Source organism: Siphateles boraxobius, unplaced genomic scaffold, assembly GCF_051911475.1.
Source record: "Siphateles boraxobius isolate OS27281-9 unplaced genomic scaffold, OSU_SipBor_1 9, whole genome shotgun sequence".
Lineage (NCBI taxonomy): Eukaryota > Metazoa > Chordata > Actinopteri > Cypriniformes > Leuciscidae > Siphateles > Siphateles boraxobius.
The window spans coordinates 29238598-29264255 of NW_027509219.1; the positions used below are offsets into that span (position 1 = coordinate 29238598).

Genomic DNA, 25658 nt, shown 5'->3' on the forward strand with positions numbered 1-25658 from the left:
TGAACTAACATGAACAATGATGAATTGTACTTTTATTACATTAACAAATAGTGTATGTTGACTAATGTATTAACTAAAATTGATGATTGGGACCTTATTTTAAAGTGTTACCAGTATTTGTCATTGTCAGTTCATGATACTTATTACCTAAGATAAACAAATTAAATCTCAAGCATTATTATTAGGCTATTTATTTATTATTGAAAATGAGTAGATTTATACTGTATTAGTTTAATGGTCAACATTTCCCTATTTACTTCAACTAATACCCTTTTGATTTAAACGTTGTTCAGCCTGTAACCCCATAAAACAATATTTAAAGCATTGACAACTGAGAAGATTTTGTTTAGCCTAATTTAAATGCTGTTTGTAAATGCCACACACACTGGGGTCATTTCAACAGGCAATCCCATTCACATATGTCACTGAACATGGAGTGGGAAAGGGAAATTAATAATTCATGTGGTTGTAAGCAACATTGCCTCCAAAACCAGCAAGCAAATGATACTTCATTCTGCCCAGGAACCCATACAGGTCTCCAGGACTAATTACTTAATGAAAAAGATCTAATTACCAGCTTCCTTCATCTGCAACCCAGATCCACTCCAATGTTCAACTCCAAACGGCATCACCTTCATTGACATCAGCACTCAATCTTGTGAAAACTGAAACTAATTTCCTGAAATCTAAACAACTTTACTCTTGAATTTCAAGGCTTTTTTGATACTGGTTTATGTGCATGTGCTAACCAATTGAATAAAATGTAATACAAGTATACTTTATTGTTTGAGAACAGGTTTCAATGGAACTGATGTGCATTTATTCTCTGATATTTTGCAGGTTACTAGGAGTTTCATGACTGCATGACCACCAGATTGACCCAGCATCGCATCGCATCACAATAAGATTAGATATGTGATCAACTCACAAAAACAACTAGCTGATCACAATAATTTGTCATTTTTTACTAAATTCTTTTGAGTTTCATTTTTTTATTTATTAAAATGGCCAAGCTTAGGTTGCCATTAAGCTGATAAATCTCACAAAAGGACACTTACTACATGGACAATTGCCCTTGGCCAATTTCATATAAACATCATGAGTACAATGGTGCCAGATCAGGACTGTGATTTTAGTAGTCCTCCAGCTCCTGAATCACCTCTACTGGGGAACGACCCAGCAGGATTTGTGTTAGCAACCTAGACCCCTCACCACGACTACTTAGCCACCACCACCTCCTTAGTATAAGGATTTTTAGACGAGCACCATGGATGATGATTTTAAATGAATTATAGCTACATTTTTGCAATTTTGGCATGGTCATCTCGCGCAGGTAAAATTGTAATCTGGCAAATGTTAGCTAAATGTAATTGACATCCTAAAGTTATTTTCAAACACCAATGGTTTTTGTGATATATAAATCTGAAAGTGATAGGAATAATGACAATACTTCTCACGATTTATGGACATATCACCAGAATCTGACCACAATAGACCCTTTTCACATTTCCGGGTTTCTCAGAAGTGGAAGTCTCATAGTTGGGTAAACTTCTATAGCGGTGAATGACTAACGTACATTAGGCTAAAATATTTTTTTTGTGTTCCCATTTGCTCAAATAGCAAAAGAAAAATTCCACAATAGTATTTTCAGAACTTCCAAAAGAGGAAAAATATTGAGATTGATAAACGGCTGTCGGAAGAGAGAAATATGAAGATGTATAAAAAGCTGCAGGATTTACGATGCTGATGACGCGTCATCACAATCTGTGACTGACAAAGGTCCATGAATTGCTCGAGCGGCCTCCTGTTGCTATGGTTGCACTATCAAGCGAACACAACTTTTATTCGTTAGCGTTTGTTCGTTAAACCTATACTTGTATACAAATTTAAACTAAGACCCCCAACCTTTTGTTTTGATTTCCTTTAGGGGTTCGAGTCTTAATTTGGGGAGTCTGGTTTCGCCAACCTCCCCATAATTCGCACCCTCGTACTGTGCACTTCCCTTAGTATATAGGCTACTCATTCATATAAACACTTCGACTGTCACATGTAGGTGGGGCTCCCTGTAACACCATAGTGACGTGATGAGGCTGGTCTTGGTTAAACCTACCAATGAAACGGGCCTTCTTGACTCCACCGGGGCTGCGCGCAGCGAAAGGGTGCCGGATCATTGCAACGCAAAGCGGCACTCCGCCGCAGGTGAGGCGGGGATGCAGCATCGCTACTCGGGAGCCGTCCATCAGCAGCACCACCACCAACACGCGGAGCACAGGGGTGGCCTTAGACAGACCGCACATCCCTTGCCAAAACAGAGCCAAGAGAACCTGCCTAGCCCTTTCTGTCAGGAGGCACCAGTCAAAAGCCAAGGAAGCAACCTAAGTCTCACAGACTGTTTCAAACCCTCCCTAAGTCGGCAGCAGAGTGTTGGGGCTGCCAAAACTGCAAATTGCCAACCAGATCATTGTTCGTGCAGCTGCGGATTGCAAGAGCATCAACATCTGTTGCAGCAACAGCAGCATCCAAGCCAGCGTCACAACCCTCCACCTTCCCTCCAGCTACAGGTTCAGCAGCAGCGGGTGCTGAGGAGTAGCCTGCCCAACTGCTGCGCTCGAGGATCCGGGGAGCTGAGAAGCCAGCAGCCGTCTCTGCTGCAGCACCGTGAAAACGACAGCCTGAGATCAGGCGAGCAGCGGAATCCAGTTCTTCACGCCCGTGCATGCACGCCTGATAGATGCCAGGGAGCCAGGAACTCCGTTTCTCCGCGGAGTAAAAGCAGCCCGCTGTCTTCTGACAGTCGTGTGTGCCTCGAGGAGAATAAACATAGACACGAAGGGTATAAGGTAAACCTGCATATACAAACTAATTTATTGTTGTTGTTGCGCACAGACCGCATGAAATACGCATCGTTTATGCGTGCACTGAAGTTTATGCTTAACAGGTGGCCAGTTTTATCAATGCACCCGATTACGCAGGCTCCAGCTCGACTCTGGGAGGTCATGCTTGATATCGCTTCCCATTTTAACACCACATTTCGGCCGTATAGATGCAGAAGGCTGTTTTGTAGTTGCTAGGTGTTGGTATTCGTGCTAACCTCGAAAGCATTGAAAGAAAGAAAAAGGCGGGGGTGCTTGCAACAGGCTGTCCATGATTCCCATGATGGCGTTTAATAGTAAGTGAACATTATGAAGCAATCTTTCATTCCTACACGGCATCATTCATATTTAGTCTAGCCCTGAATATTTTTAGCCTCCCTCATTATGTGAGCCACAGCTTAGAATTATGCTTTAAATGCATCTATCTATCTATCTATCTATCTATCTATCTATCTATCTATCTATCTATCTATCTATCTATCTATATATCTATCTATCTATCTATCTATCTATCTATCTATCTTTCTAGCCTTATATCAATGCATCCGTTGCCTGAAAGGACCAGGGACAGAAAAGCAAGGCAGAAAGGCAAATCAGTGTCATTCATTCCTTGTGGGAGAGCCGACCCTGTTTCTGCCTCGCTGTTCCATTTTCTGCCTGTGCAAGCCAAGGGAAAGCCCCCCTGAGTGGCACAAACATGTACTTCAGGCCTGTATTATTCATGATGGGTTAGACATCACTGCCAGAGCGAAGAGACATTAGTATTAGTTTAGTTCACAATGCACAGCAGATGGAGGTAAAAGCCATCACCGATCTCTTCTCATGAAATCTCCCATAAGTCTTTCCCGTTGTTTACGTCAGTCTGTTTCTTTCTCCGCTTGACTGGTTCTTGTGTTTGACTGCATTGTGCTTGTTCTAAAAAAAAGTGATTGTTCTGCCATTGTCATTTGATTAATTTGTAATTGAATTAATTGTATTAATTCACAGTTCAGAAACAGCATTGGTAGGAAGTAAAATAACCCTTGGAGCTTTAGCTGTTTGTACAAATCACTCTTTTAGGAAAACCATGCTGAATTCTCTCCACGGAGGGGTTGTAATTATGTAAATATTTACGCAGAGTTTACAGTTAGGCTTCTTCTTGAGTGGAAGCACTGGGATGTGCTGTGGATGTTGAGGGAATGACTGGTTCAGTATGAGCGAGCAGGCAGAAGGGAGAATCTCTGGGTGTTGTTGCTCTGCAGCTGGTGTTCTGCTGCTTAATCAAGGGTAATTTGTGGAGAGTATAATTGGCTGAGCTCTCTTGTCTCTGTGTATTCGAACTGAAACTAGCCAAAGGCTCTCTCTGTAATACCTAAAGTGTGTGTGTGTCTGTCTACTCTGTCAAACTATTTCAAGTCCTATTGCTGGGATAGTATAGATTATTTATAAAAGAATATGTTCTAATGGCATACTTGGGCATCGGTTTGAATTATTGATACTACCAGTTGAAACACTGCTATATCGGAATAATTCATCCATCCATTTTTGAAAACATGTCATTCTCCTGTTTTCTGTTGTCTAATGACAACAACAACAACAAACACTTTGATTTGATACAATGTTCTTGATTCTGCAGTTTTTGTTCTTGTTGTTTTCTAGCCCATGAGAGTCTCTGCAGTTATTTGTGTGATAGTGCACTAAATTTCAGTTGGTAAAGGACGGAAGTGATGTTATGAAGTCAGTTGCTTGGATGTAAATGCTTTCTTTTTAGCCCTAAACTGTTTTGCTAGTGAAACATTATAAAATCGATTTTTTACTACCTACCATGATGGAGCTGGCTGGAAAGCTTTCCAAGTATTCCTTGTTTCAATGGCATTGCTAGGTTATTTCTAGGTGGTCACCAAGTTGTTGCTAAGTACCTTTTAAATGTAAATCTAAAGATTTTTTTTGCTCACAGTTTTATCACCAGCCATGCATGCAAAAGACATGTCCAATGTCCATTACCTTAGAAATGGAATTAGGCAATAGGCATGATTTTATAGTGTCGTTCATATTCATATCTGTTTCACTGTAGCAGGATGAGTTGCACACACACTTAAAAATAAAGGTTCATTATTGGCATCTATGGTTCCATGAGGAACCTTTAACATCATTGGAACCTTTCCATTGCACAAAAGATTATAGTGGAAAAAGGTTATTTAGATGTTTAAAATGTTCTCAAACTAAAGGCCAATTCACACCGCACTGACGGACGCTGACCAATGCGGACTATGGCCAGTTTATAGTCCGTCACTTCTCAGACATTCCACGACCCAACAAACAAGGAAAACAAGAGCCGACCAACTACAACAGACGCTGACAGGGGAAACACACTGATCTGACAAAACCTGATTGCGTTTGTTGGTCCAGTGTGAATTGGCCTGAAGAAAAAAAAGGTTATTGTAAGAAGTGTTCACTGAAAGGTTCTTTAAGGAACAAAAATGGTTCTTTTATGGAATCACTGTCAAACCCCCCCTTTGGAACCTTTATTTTTAAAGGCCAATTCACACTGTTGTGATAGACGCAACCAACACGGACAACCACCAGATTACAGAACGTCACTTCTCATACATTCCACGACCAGGCAAGCTGATGTTCAATCGGCGAAAAAGCTTAAACGGATGCCAACAAACGCAGATGGGTAGCATGCAGATCCAAAAAAAACCTGACGAATTGTCTGTCTGCGTCTGTCTGTGAATTGTGAATTGGCCTTAAGAGTACACTAAAGGTTTAGAATAATAATAATAATATCTAATTTAAGGCACAGTATGAAAGTTTAGCCGCTAGAGGTCGCAAAACAATAACAAAGGCGTAGCTTGATGACGCTGTGAATGAGCTTGCCGTGGAATCATGGGAGTTGTCGTCTTCACCTCCACAGCTGATGGAAAGTAATCCGACGGGACTTCATGAATGAGCTAATGAAGCAGGGCAGGGCCGAGAGCGTGGGACATTTTTTATTATTCTTGTATGTCGCTGACGCTCCTTTTGTTTTTGTTGTTTATTCATATTTTACGATTAAAGTTACGTTTAACTTTCGTCTCCTTCCTTTGATAACTTAAATTCACATTATTTTATTTCATACTAATGAAACAGCCTACTCAATTACTACTCAGATACCATTTTATATGACAAATTAAAATTGTGGGGTAACGCAGCGCTGTTTTCCTTGGTCAGAAAAATAATATAAAAAATATGTGTGTTGAAAGTTATGTTACTCTGTGCGTTTGCCTTGTGGCTGGTATGACACACGTTGCACACTGCAGTAAGCTAGATCAATATTAGAATATCATATTAGTTAAAGCCGGATGAATGCAATTCATTTTAAAACATTGTATGGTGGAGAAAATGCTGTATTACTTTTGCTACAAATAAAGCTCTTTCTGATTATGCTATGTTAGTCACTTGCCTAAATAGTGTTGTTTTTGAGACCTTATACAAGCATGTTACTCGCGGTAAATAAAAAAATAAAAAACGAATAAGACTTAGCGTGTTGAGCTATATAACATTGATTCATTTTCTGTAAAGTTATCCAAACAGTTGCTCACCTGTCTAATAAAGCATCTTTGGTGTTTTCATGGTTTCTATGGATGTAAAACCGGAAACCAAGCGTAATGCGGATATGACATCATTGACAGGTGACGCAATGACACGAGATGTAACACTGGTTACAATAACTGATTTCACAGCATTTGAACATTGTTAGAAACATTTGGGATAATGTAAGTACACAAGTCAACAAAATATATTACATAGTTTTTGGATATTTTAATCCAAAAATCTTGCATATTGTGCCTTTAATAATAATAATAAAATAAATTTCACTATTTTTCCTATTACATCTCTGGATAGCTGCTAGTGAAGAAGTGTTTGGGACGGTGTGTTCTTGTGATGCCATCAGCATCTAGCAGCTCTAGTGTGATTTAGTCACATGGTCTTTACGGTTCATTTACTTGACTCAAAAAGTTCTGTGGTTCCTATGAGCAAAGATGGCAGATTTCTTATTGCATTTTTCCAACCGAGGGTCCTGGCATTGAGATGCTAACTGATAGCTTTCTTCGGGTATCATGATTCAATCTACATAAAAATCACAATTGCTGTTATTTCTTATTTTGTCTCCTATATCGTAGAGGCCATGAGGTGCACATTTTTGCAACACGAGACGTGGGAAGATGTCTGGTTGTAAAGATCACATTTTGATAGTGGCGAGCAGTTAGAAAAGATATTCTTGAATAGTGGGATCTGTAATCAGCTCTCAGGTCTGCTGCAGACATTTCATTACAGAAAAAGACCTGAGGAACAGAGAGTCTGATGCCACATCTGAATGAGTGCAAATTCAATGTCAAAATAGATTTGCTAAATTGGATTTGTACGGACCAAAGCTTGCAGAGAGGGGAATGAAGGAGCAGGGGAGGGTGAAGTCTAAGGGCCCTTCAGTTTTGTCACGCATAGAAGAGAATATTGGTTAATATGGAAAATCTGTGAAATTGGGAGGCTGAGACAATGAAAACGGCATTGCAATGTGGTAAATGCTTAGCCTGTTGCATCAAAATTTAGTAAATTGAGATGGTGCAGATGTTGTTTTTTGTGACTGATATATGATCAGCACAAAATTGTACCCGGAGTGTGCAGCTGTGTGTTTTTATTGACTCTTTCAAGGTCATGCAAAGAATTTCTAGCTTTGTGTGTCATGTTGTTACAGCAGCTGTGCTGTCGTTTGTGTTGGAATTTACATTGTGATGCATCCCATTGGAAAGAAAAATCACAAATGAGATCTCTGCAATATCCCAATTGTTTCTCTTGACAGCAATGTGATTAAATGGAGAGCAAATGGAGACTTTTGCTTTAAAAATGCAGGAATCAATGTGCCTCCTCTGAGCTTCAGATGAGATCAATGTCACTAACTGCACTGAGATTTAAGTCTGCAATGAAAAGTCAGGGATTTATGGTTATATTTTAAAAAAAGTGAATAGAACAGCTCATTTGGAAATTGGATTAGAAATATAGCATGTTTAAAATACACAGCCTTAGGCTGCAGTACAATTCAAACATACTTTTATTTAAAGCAAGAATGCATGAAATCTGGTCACACTTTAGATTAGGGTCCAATTCTCACTACGACTGGCCTTGCCTCAACAAACTCTTAGTAAGGTTGTTAAGTTTATGTATGGGGCAGGATTAAGGGATGTAGATGGTCATGCAGAATAAGGCATTAATATGTGCTTTAGAAGTACTAATAAACAGCCAATATCCTAGTAATATGCATGTTAATAATCAACTAGTTAATAGTGAGAATTGGACCCTAAACTAAAGTTTTACCTTTTATTCATTGTTCCAAATTTTTTTTTATTTCAAATAAATGTTCTTTTTAACTTTCTATTCATCAGTGAATACTGGGGGGGGAAATATAACTGTTTTCCACAAAACTTTGAAGCAGCACAACTGTTTTTAACATTGGTAATAATAAGAAATGTTTCTTGAGCAGCAAATCAGCATATTAGAATGATTTCTGAAGGATCATGTGACACTGAAGACTGGAGTAATGATGTTGAAAATTCAGCTTTACCATCACAGGAATAAATTACATTTTAGAAAATATTACATTTGTAACATTTGTTTTTGATCAAATAAATGTTTTGGTGAGCACAAGTGTCTTCATTCAAAGAAAAAATAATCTTACTGACCCCAAACCATGAAACAGTATATAAATTGCATTCACTTTCTAGCTTTATACTCTTACTGTACGTCAGCAATAGTCTCAAGGATCCGAGACAAAGTTTATATTTAATTTACCCATAACTAAAATCCTCTGATTAATATTCAACTTTATCTTTCCGGAACATATTTAAGTTTATTGTACCTTTTAACATTTACAGGATAAAAGACTAATAACACAATTGACTGCTTGCTCTCTGTGGACATTGATAGAAAAAAAGCGCTCATTTGGCAAGTGGCAGACCATGTTGGCCTTGGAAAGAGTGGACGTTTTGACAGAAGCTATGTATTGCAATTGATCCCTGGAGCCTTTTCATCAGAGAGATAGTTACTGCTTGTTGGAAATAAGTTCTGGGTCTGTTTTATTATGTCTATTACTCCTCCATTGTATTTGAAGTACTATAGTACGGTGGCCCAGTAGTGCACAACACAACAACATTTAAAAAGCAATCATAAGTTCACAACACAACGAAATTAAGCCACGACAGAAGGAAATTAAGCCCCAACAGAAAGAAAAATGTACAACACAATGGAAATAGCCACAACACAATGAAATAAAGCCACAACACTACGAAATAAAGCCGCAACACAACTGAAACCACCAGAGGGCTCTCGGAGCGCGGTAAAGTTAGTTTTCCTTGCCATTGTTCAATAGAGCTGGCATATCAATACCAGGATTAGTTTTAACATCTACATAAAATCATTACTTCAAAATCCCCTACATGAATTATAACTTCGTATTTATACTCAAGAATGCTTTGACCCGTTTCCACAGCACATGATCCCCAACGGAACATCTGGCAATTCCACCAAGTGGTTAAAACATATCATTTATTATAATATAATTTGATAATTAAAAATAAAAACCAGTAATCACCTGTAAGTAAGTCAGTTTGGTTACTAGGAACATACTACAACATTTAAAACATAATCAAAGGAAAATAAAAAACAGAAATTTTGTTTCCTAAAAATAATTGTTTACTGTAAGATGAAGGTAGGTATTGGAAAAAAGTTACATGTAAGTCCAATACAATCAAGCTTTGGATTTTAAACATGTCTGTTTTTGAATGTTAAAAGTCATTTTAATTAATACAAATTATAAGTTTTAACCACTTGGTGGAATTGGCAGACGTTCCGGATCATGCGGCGTGGTAGCGCGTCAAAACATTCTAGAGTATAAATATGCAGCTATAATGCACGTAGGTGATTTTGAATTAATAAATGTCGATATACAATGGTTACTTACTGTTAAAACTAAACCTGGTATTGATATCTTAAAGGTGCTCTAAGCGATGTGGGGTGACTTCAAAAAGTATTGTCAAACAAAACGGAGGCTAGCTAGACCCTCCCTCCTCCTCATCCGCGCACTAACCCCCCAAACCCCACTCCCAAATCCTTCTTGTCGGTTATTGGCTGGAACAGTTTGTTATGTTTCGTCGTGCGGGTTAGCCCAGTTTGTTTTTGTTGCCGTTTGTGGAGCCTGGGGTGTCTGCAGAGACCGCGTTTTTTTACAGTGTGTTCAGGGGACAGGCAGCTAGCGGATAGTGAGGAGATGTTTGCTGTACTATGTGACAAAAAATGTTTTGGCCTAAAAAACGTGTGACATCGCTTAGAGCACCTTTAAGATTGCCGAATCTGTATAATAATGGCAAGGAAAACTAACTTTACGCGTTCTGAGAGCCCTCTAGTTGTCGGGAGCATTTCTGTTTTGTTGCGGCTTTATTTCGTTGTGTTGCGGCTTTATTTCGTTGTGTTGTGGCTTTATTTCGTTGTGTTGTGGCATAATTTCGTTGTGTTGTGAACTTATGTTTACTTTTTAAATTTCGTTGTGTTGTGCACTACTGGGCCACGGGACTATAGGTTCACATAAGCAGCACAAGGACAAGATAAGCTATTTTTTTCTCTATCGCCTACAGTATTTCAGAGACATCTGTTGACTGAGAAATTCTCTGTGTATGTGTATGTATGCCTACAGTAAGTGTCCTTTCTGTCCTTAGAGTTTCATGCTTCTGCAAGCTTTATTTTTCCATCACACTCTCATTAAAAATGCGTAATAATTTGTATGCCTTGACATTGTATGATAAAATTATGAAAATTATTTCCTATTACAATGATGATTTGATTTAGGGGTTGGGTTTTGTTACAATTAGGTTTAGATTGTATGTTATTTTTATGTTTTTTATAGGTCGTACACTGCAAAAAAATCTTGTAGAAATAAATTTCACTCAGAAATGGCTAGTACATTGATACAAAGAAACAACAAGTAACAATGAAATTTGATTGCAATTTTTTCAAGACTGGTCCGAAATTTCAGTTACATAAAAAGTCTAAATTTGAACTGAAAAAGTAAGACTGATTACCTCTTATCTAACTGCTGGTTGGTCAAACTATTTCTTAATAAACAGTCTTAACCTAGGCCTAGTGGCTAAGTTTAAGCAAGACTGTATTTTTGGAGAACTTCCCACAATAAAATGTGAGACATAAAACATAAAAAGTGAGACAAACAAAAAGCTGTACAGATTTAATATTCTCTGTTGCCATTTGAGCAGAAAGCCTTGTGAAAGACTGCATGAGAACCGTCTCGCATGAGGGGCCTTGATGTAAATTTACTTGGGGGTCCTAAATGCTTGTTTTTCTAGTACTGAATTGTATTATTTCTAAGCTCAGCTTATCATTAGTAGTAGCAGTGCTAATTCCTGCATAGATATAGATAGACAGCCTAGTGCAGTAACATGGATGAACAGAATTTTTAATGTAAAAACAGCGAAACTGTCAGTTATGCTGAGGAGGATGAAGGTTCAAGCTTTGGTCGTGGACTCAACATGATCTTTAAGAAGGTTCAGGTAAACCAGCAAAATCAGGTTTGCGACAGGAACTGGTTTCCAGGTGGTGCCACAACTAGCTTTGGTTAACTATGCCTAATCAGGAGTGGTAATTGTGTATGTTAGATATGTATATGTTATTTGAGATTTTTTTTTAAAGAAGCTGTCATTAGTCTTATTTGTAATCCATTGGCATCTCTCTATTCGGTTCGAATGTGGGTCTACGTTGTGAGCTGCCTATCAGAAAATGACATTACAGAAGTAGGTCTCTGCAAATGAGTTGGCATTGTGTCAGCCCAGCAGCAGTAGTAGCTAGATAACAGAAACTGATCCTTATTGCCACGAAATTTAGAACAGTAGAATAAAAATTCAATTCAGAAATAATTTAATAATGTGAGATTATTGTGAACAAGCTTTTTTTGTATGATCTTCATAGGCATTATCGCAAGTATTTTGCCACATTTATTGGTCTAATATAATTAATTTCTGAACAATTTAAAAAACTATTTGCATGGTCCCATTTTTCCCCTTTTAATGTTACAGCTTTACATTTTTTTATTATTATTATTATTGGCATCATTTCACAATTATTCCCTGAGGTGCACTGATAATGTTGATTTTTCATGCACCAAACTAGTAAGCTAAACCTGGTCTGTTTTAGGGCTGCACAATATATCGTTTTAGCATTGATATTGCGATGTGCGCATCTGCATAGGGATCGTAGTTGATCCGTGATATGTACGGGCCGGCTGCTCCCCCGGATTGAAACGCATGTTATTTGCAGATTAATTGCAAAATTTAACCATCATAGAGTGAAAATGTATCATTTGCATCTGTTTTTAAGTCCTGCCAGCTTGAACATCAAGCGTGAAAAGACTGGAACGTGAACACCGAATTCAGTTCCCTGTCTCTTATTTTTTAGCTTGAATGGACACGCAAAATTAAGTCAAAATGTCCGTCTCAGCAAGTATCCATCGTAAACATGGTCGGTTATGTGTTGTAAACAATTGAGAAAGAAAACGGATGCTTATCATTATATTGGATCTGTGCATTCAGTCTTAAAGTGACAGTAGCCTCATACCCTCAGCTGTTTGTCACCAATGTTAATATAATAGAGCTATTCAAATCATCTGGTGAAATTGTTTTCATATCGCAATATATATTGCTGGAAATCAAAATATCACAATATCAGTTTTTCTCAATATCGTGCCGCCCTGGTCTGTTATACTCTGCTGACGTTGAATACCAAAACACCAAACAGTTTTCTTGACAAATTAAGAAAGTCCCTTAAGACTCGTTCACACCAAGAACGATAACTATGTATTTTTTTTTTATCGTTCATAAGCTGGATAAAATCGCTCTGAAAGTAAATCCAACAATATCGTTTCTCTGTGCTGTTATAGGTATATCTGTGGTGTGGAGTCTGCTATTCTTTAATATTGAGAACGATTTTTAGAACTATATCTTTATTTTTATCTTTGTAGTTGTCGTACTTGGTGTGAACGGGCCTTTAGGGGCCATTCACACAGAACACGTTTTTAACAGCAAAAAGATATAGTAACTAAGATACTAAGATATAGTAACTAGTTACAGTTACTAGTTACTTCATTCAAAAAGTAACTCAATTACTTTGTTGATTACTTACACCAAAAAGTAATGCATTACTGTTAAAAGTAACTTTTTAGTTACTTTAAAAAAAAACATTCTTTAATGTTCCCATTAATGTTCTTTTATGCGTTATGGATTACTCTACACAAACACAAAAATGACTTAAACAGAAAGTAATTTTTAAACACTATTTTATTTAAGTCAGACCAGCACAAAGTGAATATATCACAAGGATTTCTGTGGTGACTCGCTATGGTGACTCGCGATCTTTGCAGTAGTGAACGCGCCAGAGAAAAATGCACATTTCATACGGATTACATAAGCAGAGAGCAGTCTGTAGTCTGTTTGCTTTCGTTTTGAATTGTTCTGTTTAAAAGTAGACATGTCTGTGAGGCTTGTAGGTTCCCTTATACGCCGAGCTTCGGTTCATTTGTGAGACGAGCTCCAGTTCACGCGCTGGCGCCTCCGTTTCGTGATTAATCTATCGTCTGCTATATTTACTTCTTATTTATTAAATCCAGGCAATTGGTTGATGAAACATTGATTAAAATTAAGATACAATTAATACAAAACGAAATTCACTTTAAAGAAAGGTTTTGTGCTTTCTGTTTGATGTCTCTGTGAAAGTTTTAAAGCATATTTTAGTGCCGCTTTCAGAGCGCTCACGTATGGAGAACTGTCACGTCCGTAACATTGTTTCTTCCACATAAATGCGAACACAAAAAATAAAATAAAATAAAATAAATATTTAGTTCTGTGGAGACTGAGAGCCAACCTTCTTCATCCGGTGGGTAGTATTACTTTGGTTTGTGCAGTGTAATTCACAGAATTACTAAACAATATTTTAGGCCTATAAAATTCAGCCCGTATAAATGTGCATTTTCTAAGCTTAGAGAATGGACAAAATTCATTTGATTCTAATCATAATGTAACATTATTGTGAAATTGATTTCTTTATAGGCTATTTGCTATAGTATAGTTTTTATCCAACTATGCTATGTGAGGGCCTTATGTAAAATACGGGACAAATCGCTTCCCTTATTGATTTGATACCGGACGCATCATTTTACTTGTAAATACGGGACAATTCCGTATTTTAAGGGACGGGTGGCAAGCAAACCAACCACCAATCCTACAATGCGTCGCTGCTGCAAACAGGTTAGGCTGTAGGCTACACTTCAGCCAAAATTAATTAATTTAAAAAAGTAACGGACAATGCACCATATGGTAACGGAGTTAATTTATTTAAAAAGTAATGCGTTACAGTATGAGTTACTGTCAAAAGTAACTGCGTTACAGTAATGCGTTACTAGTAACGCGTTACTGCCCAACACTGTTGGTCAGTGGAGTGAAAAAAACCCACAGGGTCTAAAAAGGCTTTCTTTTTTTAAGTTTAACTTATTTTAACATGATGTCTGTGTTTTGAGAACGCCACGTCATGCACAAAACACTGCAAAAGAACCGAGACGCGAGTACAGCTGTCAAACATGGCCGTGTAGCACGTTTACAATGAAAAACAATTGAGAAGTAGTAGCACAGTCGAATACAAAAACAATATCTGTGTGAACGGCTCCTGGGAATTTTAGAAGCCAATTTTTTTTTCTACTTTACATGTTAGACTTACTGTATGTAAATACCCTCTGCTATGATTGACTATGGAATTGGTCCTACTTTCTTTAATACTATTTTACTGGGACTGGAAGAACTGCTAGTTGCTAAATACTAGTGATAGACCAGTATATTGGATGATATTTGGCCACTCGGTCAGTTAAAAGAAGTGTTTGTCTCACTTTGTTCAGTTCATAGTGACAGCTTTGACTATGCACTGTAAACAATTTCTGTTGTTTTTTTGTTTTCATTTAGAGTAAATACTATGTAAAATAAGTTTTCAACGTTTGAGTTTGTCTTTAACTAATTTGTATTCTCATAATTAAGTCATTCAAAAGTATTTTTTTTAAATGTTTTTCAAAGAATTCACTTTTTCTCACCAAGGCTGCATATACTTGTACAGTAAAAACAGTACAGTACAGTACAGTACAGTAAAAACATTAATATTGTTAAATATTATTGCAATTACAAATATCCGTTTTCTGTATGAATAGAATTAATTTCTGTGATTTTCAGCATCATTACTCTAGTCTTCAGTGTCACATGATCCTTCAGAAATCATTCTAATATGCTGATTTGGTGCTCAAGAAACATTTCTTATTATTATCAATGTTGAAAACAGTTGTGCTGCTTAATATTTTTGTGGAAAACGTGATACACTGTGTTACATAAATTGATCAAAGATTTCTATTAAAGAAAAAGTCTGTTATTTTGAACTTTCTAATGCAGTCCTTGTGGAATAACAGTATTTCTTTCTTTCTTAATACTGACACCAAACTTTTGACCAGTAGTATATATTGGCCATTAGCTGTTTTTTGTTGTGGAAAATTTCAGAGTGTTTTTACTGTACAAGTTTCAGTTTTTCTTTATTTTAGCCTGCTTTACATACCAATTAACCTGTTATTTATTTTTTAAAGTAAATGACCTGACCGAAAGCTTTTTCAGTAGTCACGGTCAGTAGACGACCCTCCTCCCACATGCATTGTGAACCCTGTAGATGCTGGCATTTATAATGTAATTTTCTAAAGAAATATCCATTAAATCAGACATTGTTGTGAATTGGCAGTGCTCTCTCTCAGCCAGTACACAAGATCCTGGACACAAAAGACAATGATAAAATCTATAAAACATCTTCTTGTTTCTGGCAGGTGAATGCGGATGCCAGCAGGCTGAGCCATGCTGGATCGGGGCCTTCCCTGTCCCACGGCGGCCCACAGTATCCTCAGATAGCCATGAACAGCTGCAAGTACAATGGGGGCATAGTCAGACCACTCGGCAGTCTGGGGGCATCCCGGAGGAACCTGGCAGAGCTGGACTCTGAGACACAGCCTTTGCAGACCCTGCACTCTTCCGGCCTGGAGGTGGTGGTCTCAAAAGGGAACGGGGAAGACCCTAGTAAGCAGTCCAGCGAGAACCTTGTGAGGCAAAGACCCTGCAGCACTCCACATAAGAAGAACAAGGACATTGGCTATAAACTCGGGCACCGGAGGGTGCTGTTCGAGAAACGCAAGCGCCTTAGCGACTACGCCCTGATTTTTGGAATGTTTGGGATTGTTGTCATGGTGACGGAGACTGAACTCTCTTGGGGAGTTTATACAAAGGTAAAGGTTCCTCAGACATGGATATTCTGAGGTTTTGAGTTGCTTCAAAGAGTTTTTGTACACTTAAAGGGATAGCTCATCCTAAAATGAAAATTAAGTCATAAATTACACACCCTGCTGTCTTTTCATTGCTGTTTGCCCTTCTTTTTTTTATGGGCCACAAAAGGAGAATTAAAACAAAAAATTCACGCTTGTTCTCGTCCATATAATGACAGTTGAACAGCTTTTTAAAGCTTTTTAAAAAAAGTCACAAAAGTTTTACAGAATGATCCCAGGCGACACATTCCTTATATTCCGAATTTGTTCTGGGAGTGTACGATAGTGTTTGGTGAAAAACGTAATTTAATGTATTATTTAACAAAATCCTTGACCTTGGCCGTTGGTCTTCTGTGCATGGCTGCACGACGTGCAGTGCACGTTCATGAGACTCTATTAGCACTGCAATTCACTCCAGTTGAGGGAAATCAAGAATGACTAAAACACGACATAACATCTAGAAATCCCTAAAAAAGTACCTGTGTATTGTACACTTTATTGTACACTGAGTCAAATATCACCGGACTGGAACTCTGTTTGTCTTATGACAGTCAGAATGACAGTTGACAGATGCGAATGCGATAACTTCTTGTTTCGACAAACACAACAACGGATATATTCACTTCAGAGAAGAAGGTTGGCCTACATGGGTTGTATTTTCTGTTGTGTTTTTCTTAATCTGATTTCTTGATAACTTGAGTGCTTTTTCTGGGCAAGATGGAGTGAATTGCGTGGAGCTTCAGAGAAGCCCAACTGCAATTTCGTTAAATAATACCTACAATTTCGGTTTGTTTCTCACCAAACACTATCATATACCCCCAGAACACTTGGACTATACAGGCCGTGTCACATGGGATCATTCTGTGACACTTTTGCGCCTTTTTCAAAAAGGATGCTGGTTGCTATTCACTGCCATCTATATGGACATTTTTTTTTAATCCTCCTTTTGGGGTCTGAAGAAACAGAAGTGCATATGGCATTTGAACAACAGGGTGAGTGATGAATGATGACTTCTTTTTCATAGGGTGAACTAGCCCTTTAAGTCACTCTGAAATTGTCTGAATTTCATTGCGTTAGATGAATGAATGATCAAACCAAGTGGCAAGCAAATGATGCTAAAGTCGGACTAACCTTTAGCCAACTGGTTCATAAGTTAGTTTGCAGGTTTAAGCTGGTCTCCCTGCCTGGCCAGCAAAAAAGTAAAAAAAAAAATCCCCAAAGCCTAAAAATAGCAAACAAACCATCAAACCATATTAACCGCCTGGTAAAAGATGGTTTCTTCAGCAGGGTGACCACAATTGTAGTTCATCACATTTACTGCTATAATGTAACCACTAACATTCAACAACCAGAAACCAGTTGGAGCGCAGCAAGTTCAAACTAGATGGACATTTAAGAGATGCGGTATGTACAGTCATACCACTTATTACGCTGCATTTTGCCACATAAATAATTATGGAGATAAGAGATATTCATTTCCGATCAAACTGTTTTAAAATCGTACCTGCTTGTATCTTATAATCCAACAGTTTACAAAACAATAGTCACGAAATGGCAGCAGCTGTGTTTGTACGAAACAAGAGAGAGCGAGTCCACAATACTGGATGGCAAAATTAATTACAGTAACTACACAAAATATTGATTTGACTGAGTTTTAATAATTTATTTGGTTTGAAAACAGACTTCTTAACTACAGTAACTCAATTAGCATGACTTTCCTGTTCAACCTGCTTCACCAGTAAAATCATTCTGGTTAATCAGTAAAGAGATTTTTTCTTATAAAGAGAATGGCTGATCCACAAGTTAGACCAGCGCTCAACAGCATAAACCTGAACCACCATTAAAATTCATGCTTGTGTAAGACAGTCTTTTTTAGGAGGGCAGTGATGTATCACAAGATATTGCATGTTGACCTCTGCAAGATCAGCTTTATACAACTTTTTTTAATCCTTACTACTTTTATTCATACCATGTAATTAAATGCTCCAGCATATTGGAGTCTGGGATTTATCTATTTATGATCATTTAATAACACTAAAGGATGCATTCATCATTGACATCTGCTATAGTACTTTGTGTAAACTTGGTTAATGGTTAGAGGCATCAAAGAGCATCAATCAATCAATTAAATCTTCATAACACGTTCTTGAACATTACATCATGTAATTGTTCATATAAGCTTTTGCACACTTTCACTCCAAGGTTTAGCTTTTATACAAAAGGGGCAGAATGAGCTAATTTGGCTTAATTATATCCTTACTTAATTATTTAAGGGAGCTCAATGGGCTCAGCTATAGTAAGAGCAAGAGATCTTTAATTTGAGTTGTTCTCCTGAGACATTCAAAAATGCTATTTTTGAAAGAAAGTATGATGATTGTATATTATCACTGAAGACATTTAAAGGGTTAGTTCACCCAAAAATGAAAATGATCCCATAATTTACTCACCCTCAAGCCATCCTAGGTGTTTATGACTCTATTTTTTCAGTCAAACTAAATCTGAGTTATATAAAAAAAAAACCCTGGCTCTTCCAAGCTTTATAATGGGAATGAATATAGCCTAAGTTTTTGAAGCTCCAAAAAGCTCATCCATCCATCATAAAAGTACTCCACACAGCTCCAGGGTGTTAATAAAGCCGTTCTGTATAGTGAAGTGATGTATTTTTGTAAGAAAAAAATCCATATTTATATCTTTTATTAACTACAATCACTGGCTTCCGGTCGGGTCAGAGGTCATTCTTCCGGCCGAACTCAACTCAGGTACGGCCGTTACAGGAAACCATTAAAATAGTCACCTACAAGGTGTGTCATTCTCACATGGTGCTATGGTAAATCTTTTTGCAGATTCTTTTGCCCTAAGTGAATGGCTGGCTCTGTAGTTAGTTAGACAATCCCTGGGGGGAGCTTTCTTTTTTCTTTTTTTTACCTTCCCCTAATGCATAGTTCAATGCCGTAGCCAGCACAGCATGTTCCAGTGTATCAGCAGAGTCAGAAAGGTTTAATGAGCTCCAATTGCACTGATCTCATAATGAGGATAGTCACCCTGAGAGAAAGAACAAGAGCTTAGATTGAGAGACAGAAATAGATGATTGTTGGTAGTTCCTTTCTACTCACAATTGTGTGTGAAAAAACACTATATTGAACTTATGGGTGTGCTTTGTGCAGTAAAATCAGTGTTGGCTACATCTGTTGGAATTATATGAACGCATGCTATATTTCCGTGCTGGGAAAAAAATCAACAAGCTGGTTTTAGATGGTCTAGTTGGCCTGGAGCTCCCATAGATATATACACTAGATGTCGCCTTGGGGTTCTAAGCATGCGTCAAAACCGCCGCCATCTTGGAACAGGGGTCTTGTCATAGGAAGTAGCTAGGTAACGCTGCTATCTCCGCCCGTACTTCGAATTCATGGATGATGCCAGACTTTTGTGCTGCGTATGGATGTTCACACGAACAAAATCGAACAAGAATGTGAAATTTTATAATTTTTTAAAAATTTCTCTGGACTCAATGATAAATACATGTCTGACCGTTGGAACGAACCAAAAAAACTATAAAATTGCATTCATGACGATTTATGGTGATTTTATTTCCGTTAGACCTTTTCCTACATTGACGCTGATGCATTAAAGAGGAGGGGCTCCCCTGTTCCACGATTGGAGCTCTATTGATGCATTCGTTCCAACGAACTGCTGTAGCCAAGGCAAAATCTAGTGTATATATCTATGTGGAGCTCCTAGACGGATCAACTTAAAACTTATCTATACTTAAATCAGTCTATACCCAGACAACCGACCAGATTGGAACACTAAGTTAGAATGCAGGGGGTTTAAGATGTTTTCAGCCTGTTTGGGAGATTTGATATGTATTACTGCCGTACAAAGTTTGGGGTCTGTATGTTTTAGTTATTATTATTATTTTTTTTATTATTTTTTTTAGAATAGGAATTAATACTTTCATTCAGCAAGGATGCATAAATTGATCAAAAGTGGCAGTGCAGACATTTATAATGTTACAAAAGATATCTATTCAAAATAAATTGTGTTTTTGAACTTTTTATACATCAAAGAATCCTGATTTTGTTTTGTTTTTTACATAGTTTACAGAAACATTTTAAGCAGTGCAACTGTTCTCAACATTAATAATAAAGACTGGAGTAATGATGCTGAAAAAACAGCTTTGCATCATAGGAATAAATTACATTTTTAAATAGTTTTATTTAGAAAACAGTTATTTTAAATTTCAATATTTCACAATATTACTGTTTTTACAGTATTTTTGATTAAATGCAGTCTTACTGAACATAAGAAACCCCTTATAAAAACATTTTTAAAAAATATTACTGACCCCAAACGTTTGAACAGTATTATACTAAAATCTCCGAACCAGGCTGAAAGAACATCTGATACCAGTGTGCATTCTAAGCTGGTCCTCTGTTCTCTGGTTTTATATATATTAAAATATTCACTAATGATGTGCATTTGTGTCCTGAACCTGGAATGCTAATTTGCCATATTTGTTCCACTGGGGAATTATTTAGAATAGCAGTTTTCGATTTATGAGTAAAAGTACTTTCAAAGCATAAGTTGTATTGTGTACATAAACTACAACTTCCACAAGTCTAAGTTTACTTGCTGGACAAATCAGCAAAACTGTTGAAGTCTTTATGTGACAGCTTCTTTGCAACATTGGGTGGAAAACTGTTTGACATTTACTTTTAAAGTGGGACTGTATGTAATTTCTGTTAGAACAACAAGTAATATTAGCCACAGACCTTAATGTACTCTTCAATTATTGTAAGTAGTGGTATTCTAAAAATTCCATTCTCAAAGGAATCTATGGCTCAAAAATGCTAATTCTTCCTGGGTTTTAAGACTTAAAAACAGTGAGCTTTCATGCATCAGAAATAGAAAAATAATGAATCCTACAGTTGAAATTCCACAAACTTGCTGTATTTTGCATATAGCACATGTTCAAGACTTGTGCACACTATACTGTAGCTGTCAAGAAATTGTGTTTGTCTATCCCTCGTGAATACATTTGCTCTTGTGGGCAACATTAAAGTAAAACATAAAGTGCATTAAAGGCATATGTTTTCTCAGTATGACACACACACAAAGATCAGCAATATGAATATAAAAAATGTAAACTAATGTTGTTGTTTTTTTCCCTCTTTCTCGGCAGGAATCCTCATATTCATTTGCACTGAAATGCCTTATTAGCCTCTCCACTGTAATTCTGCTCTGTCTGATCATTATGTACCACGCACGAGAGATTCAGGTAAGTAGGCGACTCAGCCTTGGAAGCCATAAACTAGAGTAGAGACTTAGACAGGGGCCTAAAAGTTTGCAGAGGAAACCCTTATGCCAATTCCTAATGGGTTATAGTAGCAGCAGAATGAAAACTTGCCCTGGCTTTTGTAATTCCTGAAATCTGCATTCAGTGTCTGTGCCATTTTACCTATCCATTAAAAGGGTTTTAAAGAGAAGACACTGATTTTGATTAATGATGGTATTACAAGTGGGTCTTATGGCTAATAGGAGATGTAATTCAATACAGGCCTGTCAATCAGTTGGTTGATGGGCATTATTTAATGACTTGGAACATCAGATGATGGTCAAATTACAGAATGGATGAACAATTGAAAACCTTTATTCCTGATTGAAACAAAAGAGAAGAAAAATCCATATTATAGTCATAATACTAAAATCACAAAGAATGTTTTTATATCATTTATGTATTATTATATAAGACTTTAATAGATTATGGTACATTTATACAAAATATTTATAATCTATTGAATAATATCTAAACATTTGTTAATTACTGAACACACACACACACAATACTCTCAGGTATTGTTCTAAAAATGTTGGCATATTTTAAAGGAAAATAAGGCAAAAATGTAATATTTTTTGCATTCCTGTTCAGAGAATCTGTTCATTCTTTAAAAACATGTCTCTGTCTAACGTTTAGCTCTTCATGGTGGACAATGGAGCAGATGACTGGCGGATAGCTATGACATACGAGCGTATCTTCTTCATCGTTTTGGAGCTGCTGGTGTGTGCCATCCACCCTATTCCAGGTCAGTACGTCTTCACATGGACCGCCCGCCTGGCCTACACCTACCTACCGTCTGTGGCGGATGCAGACGTGGACATCATCCTCTCCATCCCCATGTTCCTGCGGCTGTATCTGATTGGCCGAGTCATGCTCCTGCACAGTAAGCTCTTTACGGACGCCTCGTCACGCAGTATCGGAGCCCTCAATAAGATCAACTTTAACACACGCTTTGTCATGAAGACTTTGATGACTATCTGCCCAGGCACAGTCCTGCTGGTTTTCAGCATATCATCATGGATCATTGCTGCCTGGACAGTGCATGTCTGTGAGAGGTGAGATAAACCTTTGATTTCTTAAGAAACACTGTTTGTACCTGGAATAGGAAAAGGAATACTGTACCTGTAAAGGAATATACCCTCACGCAGCCCTCATGTTGTTCCAAACCTGTATCATTTTCTTTTGTCAATGGAGCACAAAATGTGAATAAAAAAAATAAAAAATTTCCATATAATGTAAGTGAATGGGGACTGGGGCTGTCAAGCATCAAAATGAAAAAACAAGCACCATAAAAGTTTTCAATTTGACTCATGCACTATTTTCCATGTCTTTTGGAGTCATGCAATAATTTGTGCGATGAACAGATCGAAATTATAACCTGAAGCCAACGATGCTGATATACTGTTTTTGTTGTCCATACGGCTTTTGTTGTCCATTTCAGAGTTTAATAGAAGTAAGGGAACAACGTCTTAAATTTCTGTCTTTTCTTCACTCAAAGCTATCAAATTGGTTCAGAAGTACTGAAATATGGCACATTAGTCATATTGATTGCTTGTATGGTATTTTATGTTGGTTTGTTTGTCATTTTAAAGGGTTAGTTCACACAAAAAAAAAAAAATCTGTCAACATTTTACTCACCCTCATGTTGTTCTAAACCGTAAGACTTTCATTCATCTTCGGAATACAAATGAAGATATTTTTAATGGAATCTGAGCAATTTCTGTTCCTCAATTGATAGCTACGCAACTACCACTTTAATGCTTCAAAAAGTTAATAAAGAGATAAAACTACTCCTTGTGAATAGAGTGGTTCATTCCAACTCGATTTGGACTTAATCGCTCAATTCATATGGATAAGTTTTACGATCTCTTTATGAACTTTTTGAAGTGTCAAAATGTCAGTTGCGTAGCTGTCAATGGAGGGACAGAAAGCTCTCAGATTTAATCAAAAAGTTTAATCTGTGTTCTAAAGATGAATGAAAGTCTTATGGGTTTGGAACGACATGAGGGTGAGTTAACGATGGGGGAATTTTCATTTTGGGGTGAACTATCCCTTTAAAGAAAACCCTTTTTAAGTCCCCATTCACTTCTTATTATATAGTAAAGAGTGGCCAGGATATGCTTCCACAAAAGAAAGTCATTTATGGGTTTGAAATAACAGGAACGACAGAATTTTTATTTTTGAGTGAATGATTTCTTAAACTATTTATGTATTTTTTTCCCCCATCAAATGCAGTTGGTCAAGACCCTATGTTGTTGCCTTTATAAAATGTGATATGATGTCAGTGGCAAGCGAATGTGTGCGTGTTTCATTGTTCACGCGTGTTTTGTTCTATGTTTCTCCCACATGGCTGCTGCTGGATAGGGGTCCAAAGTGAGTCTGTGATCTGCAAGGAAAAACTATTACTTGGCTCTTAGCTTCTGCTCATCTCTCTTGATGAGCTTTACTGGCAAAACGGCAATTTGCTGGCATCCTGGAAATCCCAAATTCTTTTCTTTTCCAAATTCAGATTCATTTGTTTTTTCCTATAAATGGTCGGGCATCTTATAGCCTTTGTAGTAGAGGGGTCTTAGTGTTAGGTAATTACATTTTTGAGTAATTCTTTGGATTTTGGGATTTTCACGCAGCTGACACCATGTTTCAACATGGTGGTCATCATGCTCATGGCAGCCTGTTCTTTTCTTAAAGCGCTGTCAGATATTTGACCTTTTCTGGTGCTCTAAAGTGCTATTCTTACCAAGATACCATCTTGACCTAGACCGTGGGGAAGTGTAAAGATCCAGTATGTTGTCATGACCCATAAACATAGAGAGAGCAGCACAGCTATGCTAATCAGGTCATCCTGAGCCCTTTAGCCAGGTTCTGCGCCCACTTCTTACCCATTAGACTATATCTGCTACATCATCTGATATTTCTTCACTGCACTGCACCACAACAATAGTCCATTGTGTATATATGGGTTTTCTTCAACTATGGGCACTTTTCACTTCTTGAATATAGACACACTATTCACTAACAATGTCTAAAAGCTCACATGAATGCATCACAGCCAGGATACTTTTTTTTCTCACCATTTCCACAAAGTTTTATTATTTAATAGCATTCTGTGGATAAGTTGTGTGCATCCTGAGTACAATTCCATTTTCAAAAAAATGTTTCCCACACATAATTACAATATGGTTGAGTTGTCAATTAAAGATATAAAAATGTTAAAATGTTTGTTTGATTATTATAGATTTAAATGGTTTATGATGGTTTTTAATATTTTAACATTGAAAATAATTATTTAAATGATCCAACTAATTAATTAATTTAATTTTTACATAAACTTCAGAATCTCTCCTTTAAGTATCTTTTTCACACTTTCACTTCTCACACTTTTTTCCTCACTCAATATTACAGCATGGTTGTGTTAGTTTTTTTGTTTTGTTTTACATAGTAATTTAGTACACTAAGGTAATTACATAAATATAATAAAATTATATTTTTTACATAAAATAAATAAAAGTATTAAAGTGTATAATATAAGTGATCATTATATGTTTTAAAATACTATATTTATGATGATTGTTTATATTTTATGTCTAAAAAACTTGATCTGGAACAAGGTTAAAAAAAATACAAAATAAAAGTGCAGTCTAAAGTCTCACCATTTACAACAATAAAAGCGTCCATAGTCGTGAAACTCATATCTCCAATGAAGTAGATTTTTACCCTACCTCATTGACTTTTTTCTTGTTTTGAGAATAAATCAGAAAAAATGTGTGGTGTTTATACTTAAAACAAAAAAACAAAACAAAAAAAAAACATCATGATACTGGCCTCTCATTATACAGTTTTGCTTCTCAGATAAATGTATCTTGTTTTAAGCATGCCTACATATCGTTACTGGAAAGCAAGACAAAAATACAGATTTAGAAAATGATTTTTTCCACTGAGGTTGAGAAAGTGCTGAGGACACCAACTAAGCTAATGTGCTAGTCAGGTGTCATGCTAGCTTGTTATTTTTCAGTTTTGTCATGTCCTGTGTAAGAGTTACAGT

At 37.0% G+C, this 25658-nt stretch overlaps 1 protein-coding gene across 1 annotated transcript in view; it reads left to right on the forward strand.

Annotated features, from left to right (window-relative positions):
- Nucleotides 1–2064: 2064 nt before the first annotated feature.
- The window catches only part of kcnn1b (potassium intermediate/small conductance calcium-activated channel, subfamily N, member 1b), a 34003-nt gene continuing 10409 nt past the window's right edge, over nucleotides 2065–25658 (forward strand). Inside the window, exons 1-4 of the mRNA XM_077222828.1 lie at nucleotides 2065–2840; nucleotides 15790–16242; nucleotides 21461–21556; nucleotides 22253–22671. Of these exons, the coding sequence (XP_077078943.1) occupies nucleotides 2085–2840; nucleotides 15790–16242; nucleotides 21461–21556; nucleotides 22253–22671 (1724 nt within the window). The 5' untranslated portion in view covers nucleotides 2065–2084. The remainder of the gene's footprint in view (nucleotides 2841–15789; nucleotides 16243–21460; nucleotides 21557–22252; nucleotides 22672–25658) is intronic.